Source organism: Nerophis lumbriciformis, linkage group LG01, assembly GCF_033978685.3.
Source record: "Nerophis lumbriciformis linkage group LG01, RoL_Nlum_v2.1, whole genome shotgun sequence".
Lineage (NCBI taxonomy): Eukaryota > Metazoa > Chordata > Actinopteri > Syngnathiformes > Syngnathidae > Nerophis > Nerophis lumbriciformis.
In genome coordinates this window covers 69,671,388-69,690,000 of record NC_084548.2, presented here as the reverse complement: position 1 = coordinate 69,690,000, position 18,613 = coordinate 69,671,388, and the positions used below count along the sequence as shown (strand labels likewise).

Genomic DNA, 18,613 nt, shown 5'->3' with positions numbered 1-18,613 from the left:
TTACTGCTGCTGTATTTCTCCATTGGTTGAGTGGTGTTTTGTCCTTGATTTTTGTGTTGACTCTGTCCAGGATTATTTTGCTGATTTTTCCTATTTCAGATTTAGTTGGGTTTATTAGTCGGCATGTTGGGTTATTTGCGAAGTTGGGTTTGTGGTCCTTCAATGTGATGAAGGCTTCCTTGTTGGCTGTGCCAACACAACACTCCAATACGTGCACCATGACAGCAACCACCCACCCACCACCACGAAAAGAATACCTACCGGAATTAATAAAAGGCTATCGATGCTGTCATCTAGCAAAGCTGAATTTGACCAAGCAACCCCCCCGTACCAAAAAGCCCTTGATGAAAGCGGATACAATTTCACCCTCACCTATGAACCCACGCCAGGAAACCAGCCAAAAAAGAACAGAAAACGAAACGACATCATCTGGTACAACCCCCCATACAGCAAAAACGTCTCAACTAACATTGGACACAAATTCCTCAATCTGATTGACAAACACTTTCCCAAAGACAACACCCTAAGAAAAGTATTCAACAAGAACAACATTAAATTGAGCTACAGCTGTATGAACAATATACGACAAATCATCTCAAACCACAACAAAACAATTGCAAATGAGCCGTCGGCCCCCGGACAGAGCGACCCCAAAACCAACAAAGGCTGTAACTGTCGAAAGAAACCTGATTGCCCTCTCAACGGGGGGTGCTTACAAACATCAGTTGTCTACCAATCTAAGGTAATACGCAAGGACATTAACACATCCGACACATATGTAGGATTAACCGAGGGAGAATTCAAAACCAGATGGAACAATCACAAGGCTTCTTTCAGGAACCAAAACCTGCGGAATACCACAGAACTCAGCAAACACATTTGGGACCTCAAAGACAATAATGTTGAATATTCGATAACATGGCAAATTCTTGCATCCAGCACACCTTACAATAGTGGTAATAAAAGATGCAACCTATGCTTGAAAGAGAAACTGTTTATTATTTACCGTCCAGACCTGTCATCCCTCAACAAGCGCAGCGAAATTGTAACAGCATGCCGCCACAGACGGAAACACCTCCTAGGTAACACATGAGCCAATCACCACGCCCCTACGCCAGCCTGTACCCACTCACTCTGTGCCCTATACAAACCATGATATGTGAATGCTCCCATTAAAATCTCCTGATGATTGAGGGAACCCCCCCTCATGAAACAGGCCTGTAGAGATGAAATAGTCTTGTGATTTTTTTCCCACACATACATATATTGCGCTCTACTACGGTATCGAGCACTATTTTTGGGATAACCTTATTAAGACATATATATATATATATATATATATATATATATATATATATATATATATATACATATATATACATATATATATATATATATATATATATATATACACATACATACATATATACACACACACATATACATACACACATAATATATATATATATATATATATATATATATATATATACATACATACATACATACATACATACATACATACATATATATACATACATATATATATACACACACATACATATATATACATACATATACATAGCTTACATATATTATATATGTATACACACACGCGCACGCACACGCACACGCACACACACACGCACACACACACGCACACGCACACGCACACACACACACACGATGGCAAGTAGGGAGCAGACCACCATTGTGAAGCGCGGCAGCTTCAAAGTGTTAATTCATTTAACAGTCCAGTGGACACACAAGAGACCCCCACACTCACTTTACAGACCCCCACACCCACTTTAAAGCGCCTTAGCCCTCCACATGACCCTGCAGTGTGGCCAAGAAGAGGAAGTCAACCAGGGGGTGGGGGGGTTGTCATGCGGAGACAACTTGTTGCTAGAAGCTAATAAAGTGAGCAGTACTTGGTCCATGGACAATATTATGCAGTCAAGTTGGACACACTTCAGAGTAGTCAGTGTTTAGCTTGTATAGAAGTAAATATACACACTTCAGAGTAGTCAGTGTTTAGCTTGTATACAAGTAAATATACACACTTCAGAGTAGTCAGTGTTTAGCTTGTATAGAAGTAAATATTTGCAACACACATACTGTAGAGTGTTCAAAGTGTGAATATTTAGTGTGATCACCATTCTTATCCAACACTTCCTTCCTCAATTTTGGACCTGGAACTTTCTTCTTCACTTCCTCTTGGATGTAAAACTCTTTCCCAAGCCTTCCTTCCTTCCTTAAACCTCTTGGACAACAAAGTCTTTCCTTTCTTCCATAATTCTCTTGGACGTGGAACATCCTTACTTCCACCTCTTGGCTGTGGAACTTCCTTCCTTCCTTGATCCTCTTGGACGTTGAACTTCCTTTCTTTCTTGATCTTCTTGGACATGAAACTACCTTCCTTTACTTACTTGCCTTCCTTGGACATGGAACTTTCTTCCTTCCTGGATCCTTCTAGACAGGGAACTTCCTTCCTTCCTTGATCCTCTTGGACACAGAACTACCTTCCTTAATCCTTTTGGACATGAAACTGCCATCCTTACTCCCTTGACCTTCTTGGACATGGAAATTCCTTCCTTCCTGGATCCTTCCAGACACGAAACTTCCTTCCTTCCTTCCTTCCTTCCTTCCTTCCTTCCTTCCTTCATCCTCTTGGACACAGAACTACCTTCCTTAATCATCTTGGACATGAAACTGCCTTCCTTACTCCCTTGACCTTCTTGGCCATGGAAATGCCTTCCTTCCTGGATCCTTCCAGACACAAAACTTCCTTCCTTCCTTGAACCTCTTGGACATGAAACTACATTCATTTACTTACTTGCCTTCCTTGGACATGGAACTTTCTTCCTTCCTGGATCCTTCCAGACACGAAACTTCCTTCCTTCCTTCCTTGATCCTCTTGGACACAGAACTACCTTCCTTAATCCTCTTGGACATGAAACTACCTTCCTTTACTTACTTGCCTTCCTTGGACATGGAACTTTCTTCCTTCCTGGATCCTTCTAGACACGAAACTTCCTTCCTTCCTTGATCCTCTTGGACGCAGAACTACCTTTCTTTTAATCATCTTGGATATGAAACTACCTTCCTTTACTTACTTGCTTTCCTTGACCTCCTCTGACATGGAACTTTCTTCCTTCCTTCCTTCCTTTCTTAACCCTCTTGGACACAGAACTAACTTCCTTAATCATCTTGGACATGAAACTACCTTCCTTTACTTACTTGCCTTCCTTGACCTCCTTGGACTTGGAACTTCCTTCCTTCCTGGATCCTTCTAGACATGGAACTTCCTTCCTTCCTTCCTTCCTTGATCCTCTTGTACACAGAACTACCTTCCTTAATCGTCTTGGACATGAAACTACCTTCCTTTACTTATTTGCCTTCCTTGGACATGGAACTTTCTTCCTTCCTGGATCCTTCCAGACACAAAACTTCCTTCCTTCCTTGATCCTCTTGGACAGAGAACTACCTTCCTTAATCGTCTTGGACATGAAACTACCTTCCTTTACTTACTTGCCTTCCTTAGACATGGAACTTTCTTCCTTCCTGGATCCTTCTAGACATGGAACTTCCTTTCTTCCTTAATCGTCTTGGACATGAAACTGCCTTCCTTTACTTACTTGCCTTCCTTGGACTTGGAACTTCCTTCCTTCCTGGATCCTTCTAGACTTGGAACTTCCTTCCTTCCTTGATCCTCTTGGACACAGAACTACCTTCCTTAATCGTCTTGATCATGAAAATGCCTTCCTTTACTTACTTGCCTTCCTTGGACAGGGAACTTTCTTCCTTCCTGGATCCTTTTAGACACAAAACTTCCTTCCTTCCTTGATCCTCTTGGACACAGAACTACCTTCCTTAATTGTCTTGGACGTGAAACCACCTTCCTTTACTTGCCTTCCTTGACCTCTTTTGACACGGAACTTTCTTCCTTCCTTCCTTCCTTCCTTCCTTCCTTAACCCTCTTGGACACATAACTGCCTTCCTTAATCGTCTTGGAAATGAAACTACCTTCCTTTACTTACTTGCCTTCCTTGGACATGGAACTTTCTTCCTTCCTGGATCCTTCTAGACATGGAACTTCCTTCCTTCCTTCCTTAATCGTCTTGGACATGAAACTACCTTCCTTTACTTACTTGCTTTCCTTGACCTCCTCGGACATGGAACTTTCTTCCTTCCTTCCTTCCTTAACCCTCTTGGACACAGAACTAACTTCCTTAATCATCTTGGACATGAAACTACCTTCCTTTACTTACTTGCCTTCCTTGACCTCCTTGGACTTGGAACTTCCTTCCTTCTTGGATCCTTCTAGACATGGAACTTCCTTCCTTCCTTCCTTCCTTGATCCTCTTGGACACAGAACTACCTTCCTTAATCATCTTGGACATGAAACTGCCTTCCTTTACTTACTTGCCTTCCTTGGACTTGGAACTTCCTTCCTTCCTGGATCCTTCTAGACTTGGAACTTCCTTCCTTCCTTGATCCTCTTGGACACAGAACTACCTTCCTTAATCGTCTTGATCATGAAAATGCCTTCCTTTACTTACTTGCCTTCCTTGGACAGGGAACTTTCTTCCTTCCTGGATCCTTTTAGACACAAAACTTCCTTCCTTCCTTGATCCTCTTGGACACAGAACTACCTTCCTTAATTGTCTTGGACGTGAAACCACCTTCCTTTACTTGCCTTCCTTGACCTCTTTTGACACGGAACTTTCTTCCTTCCTTCCTTCCTTCCTTAACCCTCTTGGACACATAACTGCCTTCCTTAATCGTCTTGGAAATGAAACTACCTTCCTTTACTTACTTGCCTTCCTTGGACATGGAACTTTCTTCCTTCCTGGATCCTTCTAGACATGGAACTTCCTTCCTTCCTTCCTTAATCGTCTTGGACATGAAACTACCTTCCTTTACTTACTTGCTTTCCTTGACCTCCTCGGACATGGAACTTTCTTCCTTCCTTCCTTCCTTAACCCTCTTGGACACAGAACTAACTTCCTTAATCATCTTGGACATGAAACTACCTTCCTTTACTTACTTGCCTTCCTTGACCTCCTTGGACTTGGAACTTCCTTCCTTCTTGGATCCTTCTAGACATGGAACTTCCTTCCTTCCTTCCTTGATCCTCTTGGACACAGAACTACCTTCCTTAATCATCTTGGACATGAAACTGCCTTCCTTACTCCCTTGACTCTATTGGACATGGAAATTCCTTCCTTCCTGGATCCTTCCAGACACAAAACTTCTTTCCTTCCTTGATCCTCTTGGACATGGAACTTACTTAACCCTCCTGGACACGGACCTTCCTTCCACAATCCTCTCTTGGAGGGGTAAATCGTCATGTTGAAGGTGTGTTTGGACTTCCTATGCTGGAAAGCTGCCTCACAACGTCACACTAGATGTTGGAATTCATCTTTCACAATAATGAACCAGAGCTCCCCAGTGTTAGCAGCACTCATGCACGGTCGATCCTCAGACACTCACTTGTGTTGCCAGATATTGAGATAATAATAATACCATTTTGTAATATAAATACTGCTATACAAGCTGCACACTGGTTAAGTATTATTTTCCGGGTCAGAGAAGGGGTCTTACCTTTGAGGCCCTGCGGCGGTCGGGACACTCCGGATGCTGGCACACCACCCAGTCCTCCTCCTGGACAGGCTTGTCATCTGCAGCAACAACAAAAAAGACCGATATGAAGATGATTTGTCAGTAAAAAAAAACACAAAAAACTCCACATGACTGCGTTGAACGTGAACACGCCTTCTTTGGGGAAGCTGTAAAAAAAAAACGTTGTTTACGTCCGGGAATGGAGGAGCGCGGCAGGGGCCGGGGAGTGCGAGCCAGCGATAATAGCCGGCAAAATGATGCAAGGGTAAACACGAGCCGAAGGGGGTGCGGGGGAGGGGGGCGAGCTAATGGGAGGACATCAGAAGGGACATGAATAATGGGCGACGGGACAGGAAGAAAATGGAGCAAAAAAGGAGAGGAAAGCCTCATCCTGCTTTCTTTAGCAAAGTGCACTTGCAGTAACAAATCACTCAGCCAGGACTTTGTGTTTGCATGTCCTCACACTTGCAGTGCACTACTTGGTGGTCTCTTTGTTATTGTTCATTAAACACATACATTGGATGGGACGGCAGTCTGTCCCATACATTCATTTATTTATGATACTGATACGTTTGGACCGCCATATATAAAACATATTATAAAGCACAGGTGTCAAAACTCAAGGCCCAGATGTGGCCCGCCACTTCATTTTATTTGGCCCTCGGAAGCCTGGAAATAATGTCAATAAAGTACTGTAACTTTTCTTACTAAATTAATTATTTCTTTCTATTTTGGGAGACAAAAAAAATATACCTACTCCATGTAATCGCAAATTATGTTAACTTAAATATTGTGTAATTATGCAAAAATATATGATCAATCATTCAAACCATTTTTTTTAATACAAATAAATACTAATAATAATGATTTCGAAGGAAGTTATCCATCAAATTGTGCAATGTAAAAGCAGCAATATAAAGGGACATGGGGGAAATTTTATTTTTTATAATTTTTTTTTTTTTTTTTTTTAAACATGTATCTCAAGAAACTTTTTATAAAATTATAAAAAAATAAAATTTAAAATATATATATATTTTTTTAATAATAGAAACGTTTTATAAAGTTAAAAAAAAATTTTTTTAAATTTTTTATAATTTTTTTTATAACTATAAAAAGTTTCTCGTTTGCACGTGATACATGTCTAAAAAAATGTTTTTAAATAAAAAAAAATTGAAAAAAATAAATTTCCCCCATGTCCCTTTAGGGGCTCTGTAGCAATACATTTCATGAGAAAAATTTTAAATTTACTGTGGTTTTTACAGCATTTTTCTCTAAATGAAAAAAACTGTACTTTTGTTTTTTTTTACTGTAATAAACTGTGGTGCCATTTTGGCATTTACAGTAATATACCGAAAGTCTACACTTGTTGATTTGCGGTAAAAAAAATACAAACAAAAAAAAAACCTGGCAGCTCAGGTGCCAAAATTTTACTGTAAAATTTGCATTTATTTTCTATTTACAGTAAAAAAAAATGTAAATGCCAAAATGTTACTGTAAAATTGCAGTTTTTTCTATTTACAGTAAAAAAAAAAAAAATTCAAATGCCAAAATGTTACTGTAAAATTACAGTTTTTTCTATTTACAGTAAAAAAACTAATGTAAATGCCAAAATTTTACAGTAAAATTGCAGTTTTTTCTATCTACAATTAAAAAAAAAGAAGTACATTTTCCAGTAAAATTCTGGCAACCGAGCTGCCTTTTTATTTTTTTTACCATAAAAACAGCAGTACTGTTTTTCCATCTACAGTAATATACGCTACATTTTGAGGTGAAATTATTGCAACTTACCATATTTTTTTACATTTTAATTTAAAAAAAAATTACCAATAAAATGCATAAAAATGGTGTAATAATAGTATTGACTGTTAGAAGCGGCCCTCAGTGAAAACCACTTTGACACCTCTGTTATAATGATTGTCACACACACACTAGGTGTGGTGAAATGTGTCCTCTGCATTTGACCCATCCCCTTGTTCACCCCCTGGGAGGTGAGGGGAGCAGTGGGCAGCAGCGGTGGCCACGCCCGGGAATCACTTTGGTGATTTAACCCCCAAATTCCAACCCTTAATGCTGAGTGCCAAGCATTGAGGTGACGGGTCCCATTTTTATAGTCTTTGGTATGACTCGGCTGGGGTTTGAACTCATGACCTACCAATCTCAGGGCGGACACTCTTAACCACAAGGTCACCGAGCAGGTTTGTGATGCCATGCCTCACCCCATCCCCTTCTAGAAGAACCTAACCACAGAGTCTGTGCCCCCGAGGGGAGTGATGAGACATGGGACACTTTTAGGCCAAGTTAAAAAAAATAAAAAATAAAAGACCCGAGGCCGTGTTGCAAATAGACCGTCACTTTATGAGTCACGGCGCCACCAGCGGGTCAGAGGACACACACAATGACCACGGGGCACCCCGCTGGGATGACCTGTCCAAAGTGGACTTCCTCACAGGCTCAGGCAGCACATTTTTTACAAGTAGAGTACTTTATTTTGGCGGGCAGGAAGCTTGAAGCTGGCTTCTGACTACTGCAACGCCACTTCTTGTCGGGATCCCCAGCAAGAACATCCAGAAGCTGCAGAGTGCGGGAATACGACCACATCACACCGATTCTCAAATCCCTTCACTGGCTTCCTGTTCCACTCAGGATTGAATACAAAGTCTCCCTACTAACCCACCAGTGCCTCCATGGAAATGCCTCCCTCTACCTCAAAGAACTGCTCACCCCCAAATCCTCCACACGACACCTCCGCTCCGGACAGGCTAACCTCCTCCAACCTCCGAGGACAAAGCTCCAAACTCCGCCGCTCCCAGTCTGTGAAACGCTCTCTCCCTGACCACCTGAGGTCACCACAGACTGTGGATGCTTTTAAAAAAGGCTTAAAAACCTTTCTTTTTAAAAAAAGCCTTTTTTTTTTTTTAAATATATATATACATATACATACATACATACATTTAAATATATATATATATATATATATATATATATATATATATATATATATATATATATATATATATGTATGTATGTGTGGGGAAAAAAAATCACAAGACTATTTCATCTCTACAGGCCTGTTTCATGAGGGGGGTACCCTCAATCGTCAGGAGATTTTAATGGGAGCATTCGCATACCGTGATGACGGACTGGCAGTGTGTCGCGCCTCGCCAAGGAGCAGCGAGAATACCAAGAAGCGCATATGCCAAATTTTCAAAGAGAACGGCCTACGGATCACGATTGAAGCCAACAAGCAAACCGTCAGCTTCCTTGACGTCACTTTCAACCTGAGAAATAACAGCTACCAACCATTCACGAAACCCAACACAACACTCCAATACGTGCACCATGACAGCAACCATCCACCCACCACCACGAAAAGAATACCTACCGGAATCAATAAAAGGCTATCGATGCTGTCATCTAGCAAAGCTGAATTTGACCAAGCAACCCCCCCGTACCAAAAAGCCCTTGATGAAAGCGGATACAATTTCACCCTCACCTATGAACCCACGCCAGGAAACCAGCCAAAAAAGAACAGAAAACGAAACGGCATCATCTGGTACAACCCCCCATACAGCAAAAACGTCTCAACGAACATTGGACACAAATTCCTCAACCTGATTGACAAACACTTTCCCAAAGACAACAACTTAAGAAAAGTATTCAACAAGAACAACATCAAATTGAACTACCGCTGCATGAACAATATACGACAAATCATCTCAAACCACAACAAAACAATTGCAAATGAGCCGTCGACCCCCAGTCAGAACGACTCCAAAACCAACAAAGCATGTAACTGTCGAAAGAAACCTGATTGCCCCCTCAACGGGGGATGCTTACAAACATCAGTTGTCTACCAATCTAAGGTAATACGCAAGGACATTAACACATCCGACACATATGTAGGATTAACCGAGGGTGAATTCAAAACCAGATGGAACAACCACAAGGCTTCTTTCAGGAACAAAAACCTGCGAAATACCACAGAACTCAGCAAACACATTTGGGACCTCAAAGACAATAATGTTGAATATTCAATAACATGGCAAATTCTTGCATCCAGCACACCTTACAATAGTGGTAATAAAAGATGCAACCTATGCTTGAAAGAGAAACTGTTTATTATTTACCGTCCAGACCTGTCATCCCTCAACAAGCGCAGCGAAATTGTAACAACATGCCGCCATAGACGGAAACACCTCCTAGGTAACACATGAACCAATCACCACGCCCCTAGGCCAGCCTGTACCCACCCACTCTGTGCCCTATATAAACCATGGTATGCGAATGCTCCCATTAAAATCTCCTGACGATTGAGGGTACCCCCCTCATGAAACAGGCCTGTAGAGATGAAATAGTCTTGTGTATTTTTTTCCCCACACATACATATATTGCGCTCTACTACGGTATCGAGCACTATTTTTTGGATAACCTTATTAAGACATATATATATATATATATATATATATATATATATATATATATATGTGTGCTAGTTCTAGCTATTAGGCTGTTCTAGTTTAAATTGTTTTACTATTTATTTTACTTGTTGGGGGCAGCTATTTGTGGTTCTAGCGTTGTTTCTATCAAGTAACAGTATCAACTATCGAGTTTGGTTGCGCCATCTTGCTGTCTCGCTGTTGATTCTCTGCATGGAGTGAGAATAGAACGTAAAAATGGTTGCTGCAGAGAATGAAGAAATTGTGGATAAAACGGTAAAGAGTCATCTTGACATTATGTCAGTTTTAGGGATTTTTTTTTTTTAAAACAGACATAGTACTTTGCCACGCTCATCTTGTCCGTCCCCTATTAAGATGTACAGAAACAAGAGGTAGGAACTAAAGTGCAGGACTGTAACAAGTAAAATAAACAACGAAATATAACAAAATGTGCTACTTTAAAATAATAATTAGGTCCAATAACAATTAAGCAATAATTACTGCATAGCATAAATTAAGTTCCATACTTAAATAAGAACAACAGACCGATTTAAATGTTACACAGACCATGCAACTTCCTGGCACTAAGCCTGCAAGAAATGGTTCTTCTCAGGGTTTTTTTTTTTTCATACTTTGCACAATTTTGTTACACTTTATTAAGCATTTCTTACATTTTTAACATTTAAACAATAATTGCTGAATAGCATAAATTAAGTTCCATGCTTAAATAAGAACAACAGACCGATTTAAATGTTACACAGACCACGCAACTTCCTGGCACTAAACCTGCAAGAAATGGTTCTTCTCAGGGTTTTTTTTTTTCATACTTTGCACAATTTTGTTACACTTTATTAAGCATTTCTTACATTTTTAACATTTAAACAATAATTGCTGCATAGCATAAATTAAGTTCCATGCTTAAATAACAACAACAGACCGATTTAAATGTTACACAGACCATGCAACTTCCTGGCACTAAACCTGCAAGAAATGGTTCTTCCAAGGTTTTTTTTTTTTTTTCCATACGTTGCACAATTTTGTTACACTTTATTAAGCATTTCTTACATTTTTAACATTTAAACAATAATTGCTGCATAGCATAAATTCAGTTCCATGCTTAAATAAGAACAGACCGATTTAAATGTTACACAGACCACGCAACTTCCTGGCACTAAACCTGCAAGAAATGGTTCTTCCAAGGTTTTTTTTTTTTTTTTCATACGTTGCACAATTTTGTTACACTTTATTAAGCATTTCTTACATTTTTAACATTTAAACAATAATTGCTGCATAGCATGAATTCAGTTCCATGCTTAAATAAGAACAACAGACCGATTTAAATGTTACACAGACCATGCAACTTCCTGGCACTAAACCTGCAAGAAATGGTTCTTCTCAGGTTTTTTTTTTGATACGTTGCACAATTTTGTTACACTTTATTAAGCATTTCTTACATGTTTTAACTTTAACATTTAAACAATAATTGCTGCATAGCATTAATTCAGTTCCATGCTTAAATAACAACAACAGACCGATTTAAATGTTACACAAACCATGCAACTTCCTGGCACTAAACCTGCAAGAAATGGTTCTTCTCAGGTTTTTTTTTTTTTCATTCTTTGCACAATTTTGTTACACTTTATTAAGCATTTCTTACATTTTTAACATTTAAACAATAATTGCTGCATAGCATAAATTAAGTTCCATGCTTAAATAAGAACAACAGACCGATTTAAATGTTACACAGACCATGCAACTTCCTGGCACTAAACCTGCAAGAAATGGTTCTTCTCAGAGTTTTTTTTTATTTTTCATACGTTGCACAATTTTGTTACACTTTATGAAGCATTTCTTACATTTTTAACATTTAAACAATAATTGCTGCGTAGCATAAATTAAGTTCCATGCTTAAATAAGAACAACAGACCGATTTAAATGTTACACAGACCACGCAACTTCCTGGCACTAAACCTGCAAGAAATGGTTCTTCCAAGGTTTTTTTTTTTTCATACGTTGCACAATTTTGTTACACTTTATTAAGCATTTCTTACATTTTTAACATTCAAACAAGAATTGCTGCATAGCATAAATTCAGTTCCATGCTTAAATAACAACAACAGGCCGATTTAAATGTTACACAGACCACGCAACTTCCTGGCACTAAACCTGCAAGAAATGGTTCTTCCAAGGTTTTCTTTTTTTTTTTCATACGTTGCACAATTTTGTTACACTTTATTAAGCATTTCTTACATTTTTAACATTTAAACAATAATTGCTGCATAGCATAAATTCAGTTCCATGCTTAAATAAGAACAACAGACCGATTTAAATGTTACACAGACCATGCAACTTCCTGGCACTAAACCTGCAAGAAATGGTTCTTCTCAGGTTTTTTTTTTTTCATACTTTGCACAATTTTGTTACACTTTTTTAAGCATTTCTTACATTTTTAACAATTAAACAATAATTGCTGCATAGCATAAATTAAGTTCCATGCTTAAATTAGAACAACAGACCGATTTAAATGTTACACAGACCACGAAACTTCCTGGCACTAAACCTGCAAGAAATGGTTCTTCTCAGGGTTTTTTTTTTTTAATGCGTTGCACAATTTTCTTACACTTTATTAAGCATTTCTTACATTTTTAACATTTAAACAATAATTGCTGCATAGCATAAATTAAGTTCCATGCTTAAATAAGAACAACAGACCGATTTAAATGTTACACAGACCACGCAACTTCCTGGCACTAAACCGGCAAGAAATGGTTCTTCTCAGGGTTTTTTTTTTTTTTTATATACGTTGCACAATTTTGTTACACTTTATTAAGCATTTCTTACATTTTTAACATTTAAACAATAATTGCTGCACAGCATAAATTAAGTTCCATGCTTAAATAAGAACAACAGACCGATTTAAATGTTACACAGACCACGCAACTTCCTGGCACTAAACCTGCAAGAAATGGTTCTTCCAGGTTTTTTTTTCTTTTTTTTCCCATACGTTGCACAATTTTGTTACACTTTATTAAGCATTTTTAACATTTAAACAATAATTGCTGCATAGCATAAATTAAGTTCCATGCTTAAATAAGAACAACAGACCGATTTAAATGTTACACAGACCACGCAACTTCCTGGCACTAAACCTGCAAGAAATGGTTCTTCTCAGGTTTTTTTTTTTCATACTTTGCACAATTTTGTTACACTTTATTAAGCATTTCTTACATTTTTAACATTTAAACAATAAATTGCTGCATAGCATAAATTAAGTTCCATGCTTAAATAAGAACAACAGACCGATTTAAATGTTACACAAACCACGCAACTTCCTGGCACTAAACCTGCAAGAAATGGTTCTTCTCAGGGTTTTTTTTTTTTTTCATACTTTGCACAATTTTGTTACACTTTATTAAGCATTTCTTACATTTTTAACATTTAAACAATAATTGCTGCATAGCATGAATTCAGTTCCATGCTTAAATAAGAACAACAGACCGATTTAAATGTTACACAGACCACGCAACTTCCTGGCACTAAACCTGCAAGAAATGGTTCTTCTCAGGTTTTTTTTTTTTCATACTTTGCACAATTTTGTTACACTTTTTTAAGCATTTCTTACATTTTTAACATTTAAACAATAATTGCTGCATAGCATGAATTCAGTTCCATGCTTAAATAAGAACAGACCGATTTAAATGTTACACAGACCACGCAACTTCCTGGCACTAAACCTGCAAGAAATGGTTCTTCTCAGGTTTTTTTTTTTTCATACTTTGCACAATTTTGTTACACTTTTTTAAGCATTTCTTACATTTTTAACATTTAAACAATAATTGCTGCATAGCATGAATTCAGTTCCATGCTTAAATAAGAACAGACCGATTTAAATGTTACACAGACCACGCAACTTCCTGGCACTAAACCTGCAAGAAATGGTTCTTCTCAGGGTTTTTTTTTTTTTCATACTTTGCACAATTTTGTTACATTTTATTAAGCATTTCTTACATGTTTTAACTTTAACATTTAAACAATAATTGCTGCATAGCATAAATTCAGTTCCATGCTTAAATAAGAACAACAGACCGATTTAAATGTTACACAGACCACGCAACTTCCTGGCACTAAACCTGCAAGAAATGGTTCTTCTCAGGGTTTTTTTTTTTCATACTTTGCACAATTTTGTTACACTTTTTTAAGCATTTCTTACATTTTTAACATTTAAACAATAATTGCTGCATAGCATAAATTAAGTTCCATGCTTAAATAAGAACAACAGACCGATTTAAATGTTACACAGACCATGCAACTTCCTGGAACTAATCCTGCAAGAAATGGTTCTTCTCAGGGTTTTGTTTTTTTCATACGTTGCACAATTTTGTTACACTTTATTAAGCATTTCTTACATTTTTAACATTTAAACAATAATTGCTGCATAGCATGAATTCAGTTCCATGCTTAAATAAGAACAACAGACCGATTTAAATGTTACACAGACCACGCAACTTCCTGGCACTAAACCTGCAAGAAATGGTTCTTCTCAGGGTTGTTGTTTTTTCATACGTTGCACAATTTTGTTACACTTTATTAAGCATTTCTTACATTTTTAACATTTAAACAATAATTGCTGCATAGCATAAATTCAGTTCCATATTTAAATAAGAACAACAGACCGATTTAAATGTTACACAGACCACGCAACTTCCTGGCACTAAACCTGCAAGAAATGGTTCTTCTCAGGGTTGTTTTTTTCATACTTTGCACAATTTTGTTACACTTTATTAAGCATTTCTTACATTTTTAACATTTAAACAATAATTGCTGCATAGCATAAATTAAGTTCCATGCTTAAATAAGAACAACAGACTGATTTAAATGTTACACAGACCACGCAACTTCCTAGCACTAAACCTGCAAGAAATGGTTCTTCCAAGGTTTTTTTTTTCTTCATGCGTTGCACAATTTTGTTACACTTTATTAAGCATTTCTTACATTTTTAACATTTAAACAAGAATTGCTGCATAGCATAAATTAAGTTCCATGCTTAAATAAGAACAACAGACCGATTTAAATGTTACACAGACCACGCAACTTCCTGGCACTAAACCTGCAAGAAATGGTTCTTCTCAGGGTTTTTTTTTTCATACTTTGCACAATTTTGTTACACTTTATTAAGCATTTCTTACATTTTTAACATTTAAACAATAATTGCTGCATAGCATAAATTCAGTTCCATGCTTAAATAAGAACAACAGACCGATTTAAATGTTACACAGACCACGCAACTTCCTGGCACTAAACCTGCAAGAAATGGTTCTTCCAAGGGTTTTTTTTTTTTTCATACGTTGCACAATTTTGTTACACTTTATTAAGCATTTCTTACATTTTTAACATTTAAACAATAATTGCTGCATAGCATAAATTAAGTTCCATGCTTAAATAAGAACAACAGACTGATTTAAATGTTACACAGACCACGCAACTTCCTGGCACTAAACCTGCAAGAAATGGTTCTTCCAAGGTTTTTTTTTTTTTTCATACGTTGCACAATTTTGTTACACTTTATTAAGCATTTCTTACATTTTTAACATTTAAACAATAATTGCTGCATAGCATAAATTCAGTTCCATGCTTAAATAAGAACAACAGACCTATTTAAATGTTACACAGACCACGCAACTTCCTGGCACTAAACCTGCAAGAAATGGTTCTTCTCAGGGTTTTTTTTTTTTTTATGCGTTGCACAATTTTGTTACACTTTATTAAGCATTTCTTACATTTTTAACATTTAAACAATAATTGCTGCATAGCATAAATTAAGTTCCATGCTTAAATAAGAACAACAGACTGATTTAAATGTTACACAGACCATGCAATTTCCTGGCACTAAACCTGCAAGAAATGGTTCTTCTCAGGTTTTTTTTTTCATACTTTGCACAATTTTGTTACACTTTATTAAGCATTTCTTACATTTTTAACATTTAAACAATAATTGCTGCATAGCATGAATTAAGTTCCATGCTTAAATAAGAACAACAGACCGATTTAAACGTTACACAGACCACGCAACTTCCTGGCACTAAACCTGCAAGAAATGGTTCTTCCAAGGGGTTTTTTTTTTCATACTTTGCACAATTTTGTTACACTTTATTAAGCATTTCTTACATGTTTTAACTTTAACATTTAAACAATAATTGCTGCATAGCATAAATTAAGTTCCATGCTTAAATAAGAACAACAGACCAATTTAAATGTTACACAGACCATGCAACTTCCTGGCACTAAACCTGCAAGAAATGGTTCTTCTTAGGGTTGTTGTTTTTTTCATACTTTGCACAATTTTGTTACACTTTATTAAGCATTTCTTACATTTTTAACATTTAAACAATAATTGCTGCATAGCATAAATTCAGTTCCATGCTTAAATAACAACAACAGACTGATTTAAATGTTACACAGACCACGCAACTTCCTGGCTCTAAACCTGCAAGAAATGGTTCTTCTCAGGTTTTTTTTTTTTTATGCTTTGCACAATTTTGTTACACTTTATTAAGCATTTCTTACATTTTTAACATTTAAACAATAATTGCTGCATAGCATAAATTAAGTTCCATGCTTAAATAAGAACAACAGACCGACCGATTTAAATGTTACACAGACCACGCAACTTCCTGGCACTAAACCTGCAAGAAATGGTTCTTCCAAGTTTTTTTTTTTTTTTCATACGTTGCACAATTTTGTTACACTTTATTAAGCATTTCTTACATTTTTAACATTTAAACAATAATTGCTGCATAGCATAAATTCAGTTCCATGCTTAAATAAGAACAACAGACCGATTTAAATGTTACACAGACCACGCAACTTCCTGGCACTAAACCTGCAAGAAATGGTTCTTCTCAGGTTTTTTTTTTTTCATACTTTGCACAATTTTGTTACACTTTATTAAGCATTTCTTACATTTTTAACATTTAAACAATAATTGCTGCATAGCATAAATTCAGTTCCATGCTTAAATAAGAACAACAGACCGATTTAAATGTTACACAGACCACGCAACTTCCTGGCACTAAACCTGCAAGAAATGGTTCTTCTCAGTTTTTTTTTTTTATGCGTTGCACAATTTTTTTAGACTTTATTAAGCATTTCTTACATTTTTAACATTTAAACAATAATTGCTGCATAGCATAAATTCAGTTCCATACTTAAATAAGAACAACAGACTGATTTAAATGTTACACAGACCACGTAACTTCCTGGCACTAAACCTGCAAGAAATGGTTCTTCCAAGGTTTTTTTTTTTTCATACTTTGCACAATTTTGTTACACTTTATTAAGCATTTCTTACATGTTTTAACTTTAACATTTAAACAATAATTGCTGCATAGCATAAATTAAGTTCCATGCTTAAATAAGAACAACAGACCAATTTAAATGTTACACAGACCATGCAACTTCCTGGCACTAAACCTGCAAGAAATGGTTCTTCTCAGGGTTTTTTTTTTTTTTATGCGTTGCACAATTTTGTTACACTTTATTAAGCATTTCTTACATTTTTAACATTTAAACAATAATTGCTGCATAGCATAAATTAAGTTCCATACTTAAATAAGAACAACAGACTGATTTAAATGTTACACAGACCACGTAACTTCCTGGCACTAAACCTGCAAGAAATGGTTCTTCCAAGGTTTTTTTTTTTTCATACTTTGCACAATTTTGTTACACTTTATTAAGCATTTCTTACATGTTTTAACTTTAACATTTAAACAATAATTGCTGCATAGCATAAATTAAGTTCCATGCTTAAATAAGAACAACAGACTGATTTAAATGTTACACAGACCACGCAACTTCCTGGCACTAAACCTGCAAGAAATGGTTCTTCTCAGGGTTTTTTTTTTTTTTATGCGTTGCACAATTTTGTTACACTTTATTAAGCATTTCTTACATTTTTAACATTTAACATTTAAACAATAATTGCTGCATAGCATAAATTCAGTTCCATACTTAAATAAGAACAACAGACTGATTTAAATGTTACACAGACCACGTAACTTCCTGGCACTAAACCTGCAAGAAATGGTTCTTCCAAGGTTTTTTTTTTTTCATACTTTGCACAATTTTGTTACACTTTATTAAGCATTTCTTACATGTTTTAACTTTAACATTTAAACAATAATTGCTGCATAGCATAAATTAAGTTCCATGCTTAAATAAGAACAACAGACTGATTTAAATGTTACACAGACCACGCAACTTCCTGGCACTAAACCTGCAAGAAATGGTTCTTCTCAGGGTTTTTTTTTTTTTTATGCGTTGCACAATTTTGTTACACTTTATTAAGCATTTCTTACATTTTTAACATTTAAACAATAATTGCTGCATAGCATAAATTAAGTTCCATGCTTAAATAAGAACAACAGACTGATTTAAATGTTACACAGACCATGCAACTTCCTGGCACTAAACCTGCAAGAAATGGTTCTTCTCAGGGTTTTTTTTTTTTTATGCGTTGCACAATTTTGTTACACTTTATTAAGCATTTCTTA

At 36.6% G+C, this 18,613-nt stretch overlaps 1 protein-coding gene across 2 annotated transcripts in view; it reads right to left on the bottom strand.

Moving 5' to 3' along the window:
* The window catches only part of plekhg5b (pleckstrin homology domain containing, family G (with RhoGef domain) member 5b), a 209,339-nt gene that overhangs the window by 143,789 nt on the left and 46,937 nt on the right, over positions 1-18,613 (bottom strand). For both annotated transcript variants that reach the window (XM_061925156.2, XM_061925166.1), the window contains exon 2: positions 5,608-5,684. In XM_061925156.2, coding sequence (XP_061781140.1) covers positions 5,608-5,684 — 77 coding nt within the window. The remainder of the gene's footprint in view (positions 1-5,607; positions 5,685-18,613) is intronic.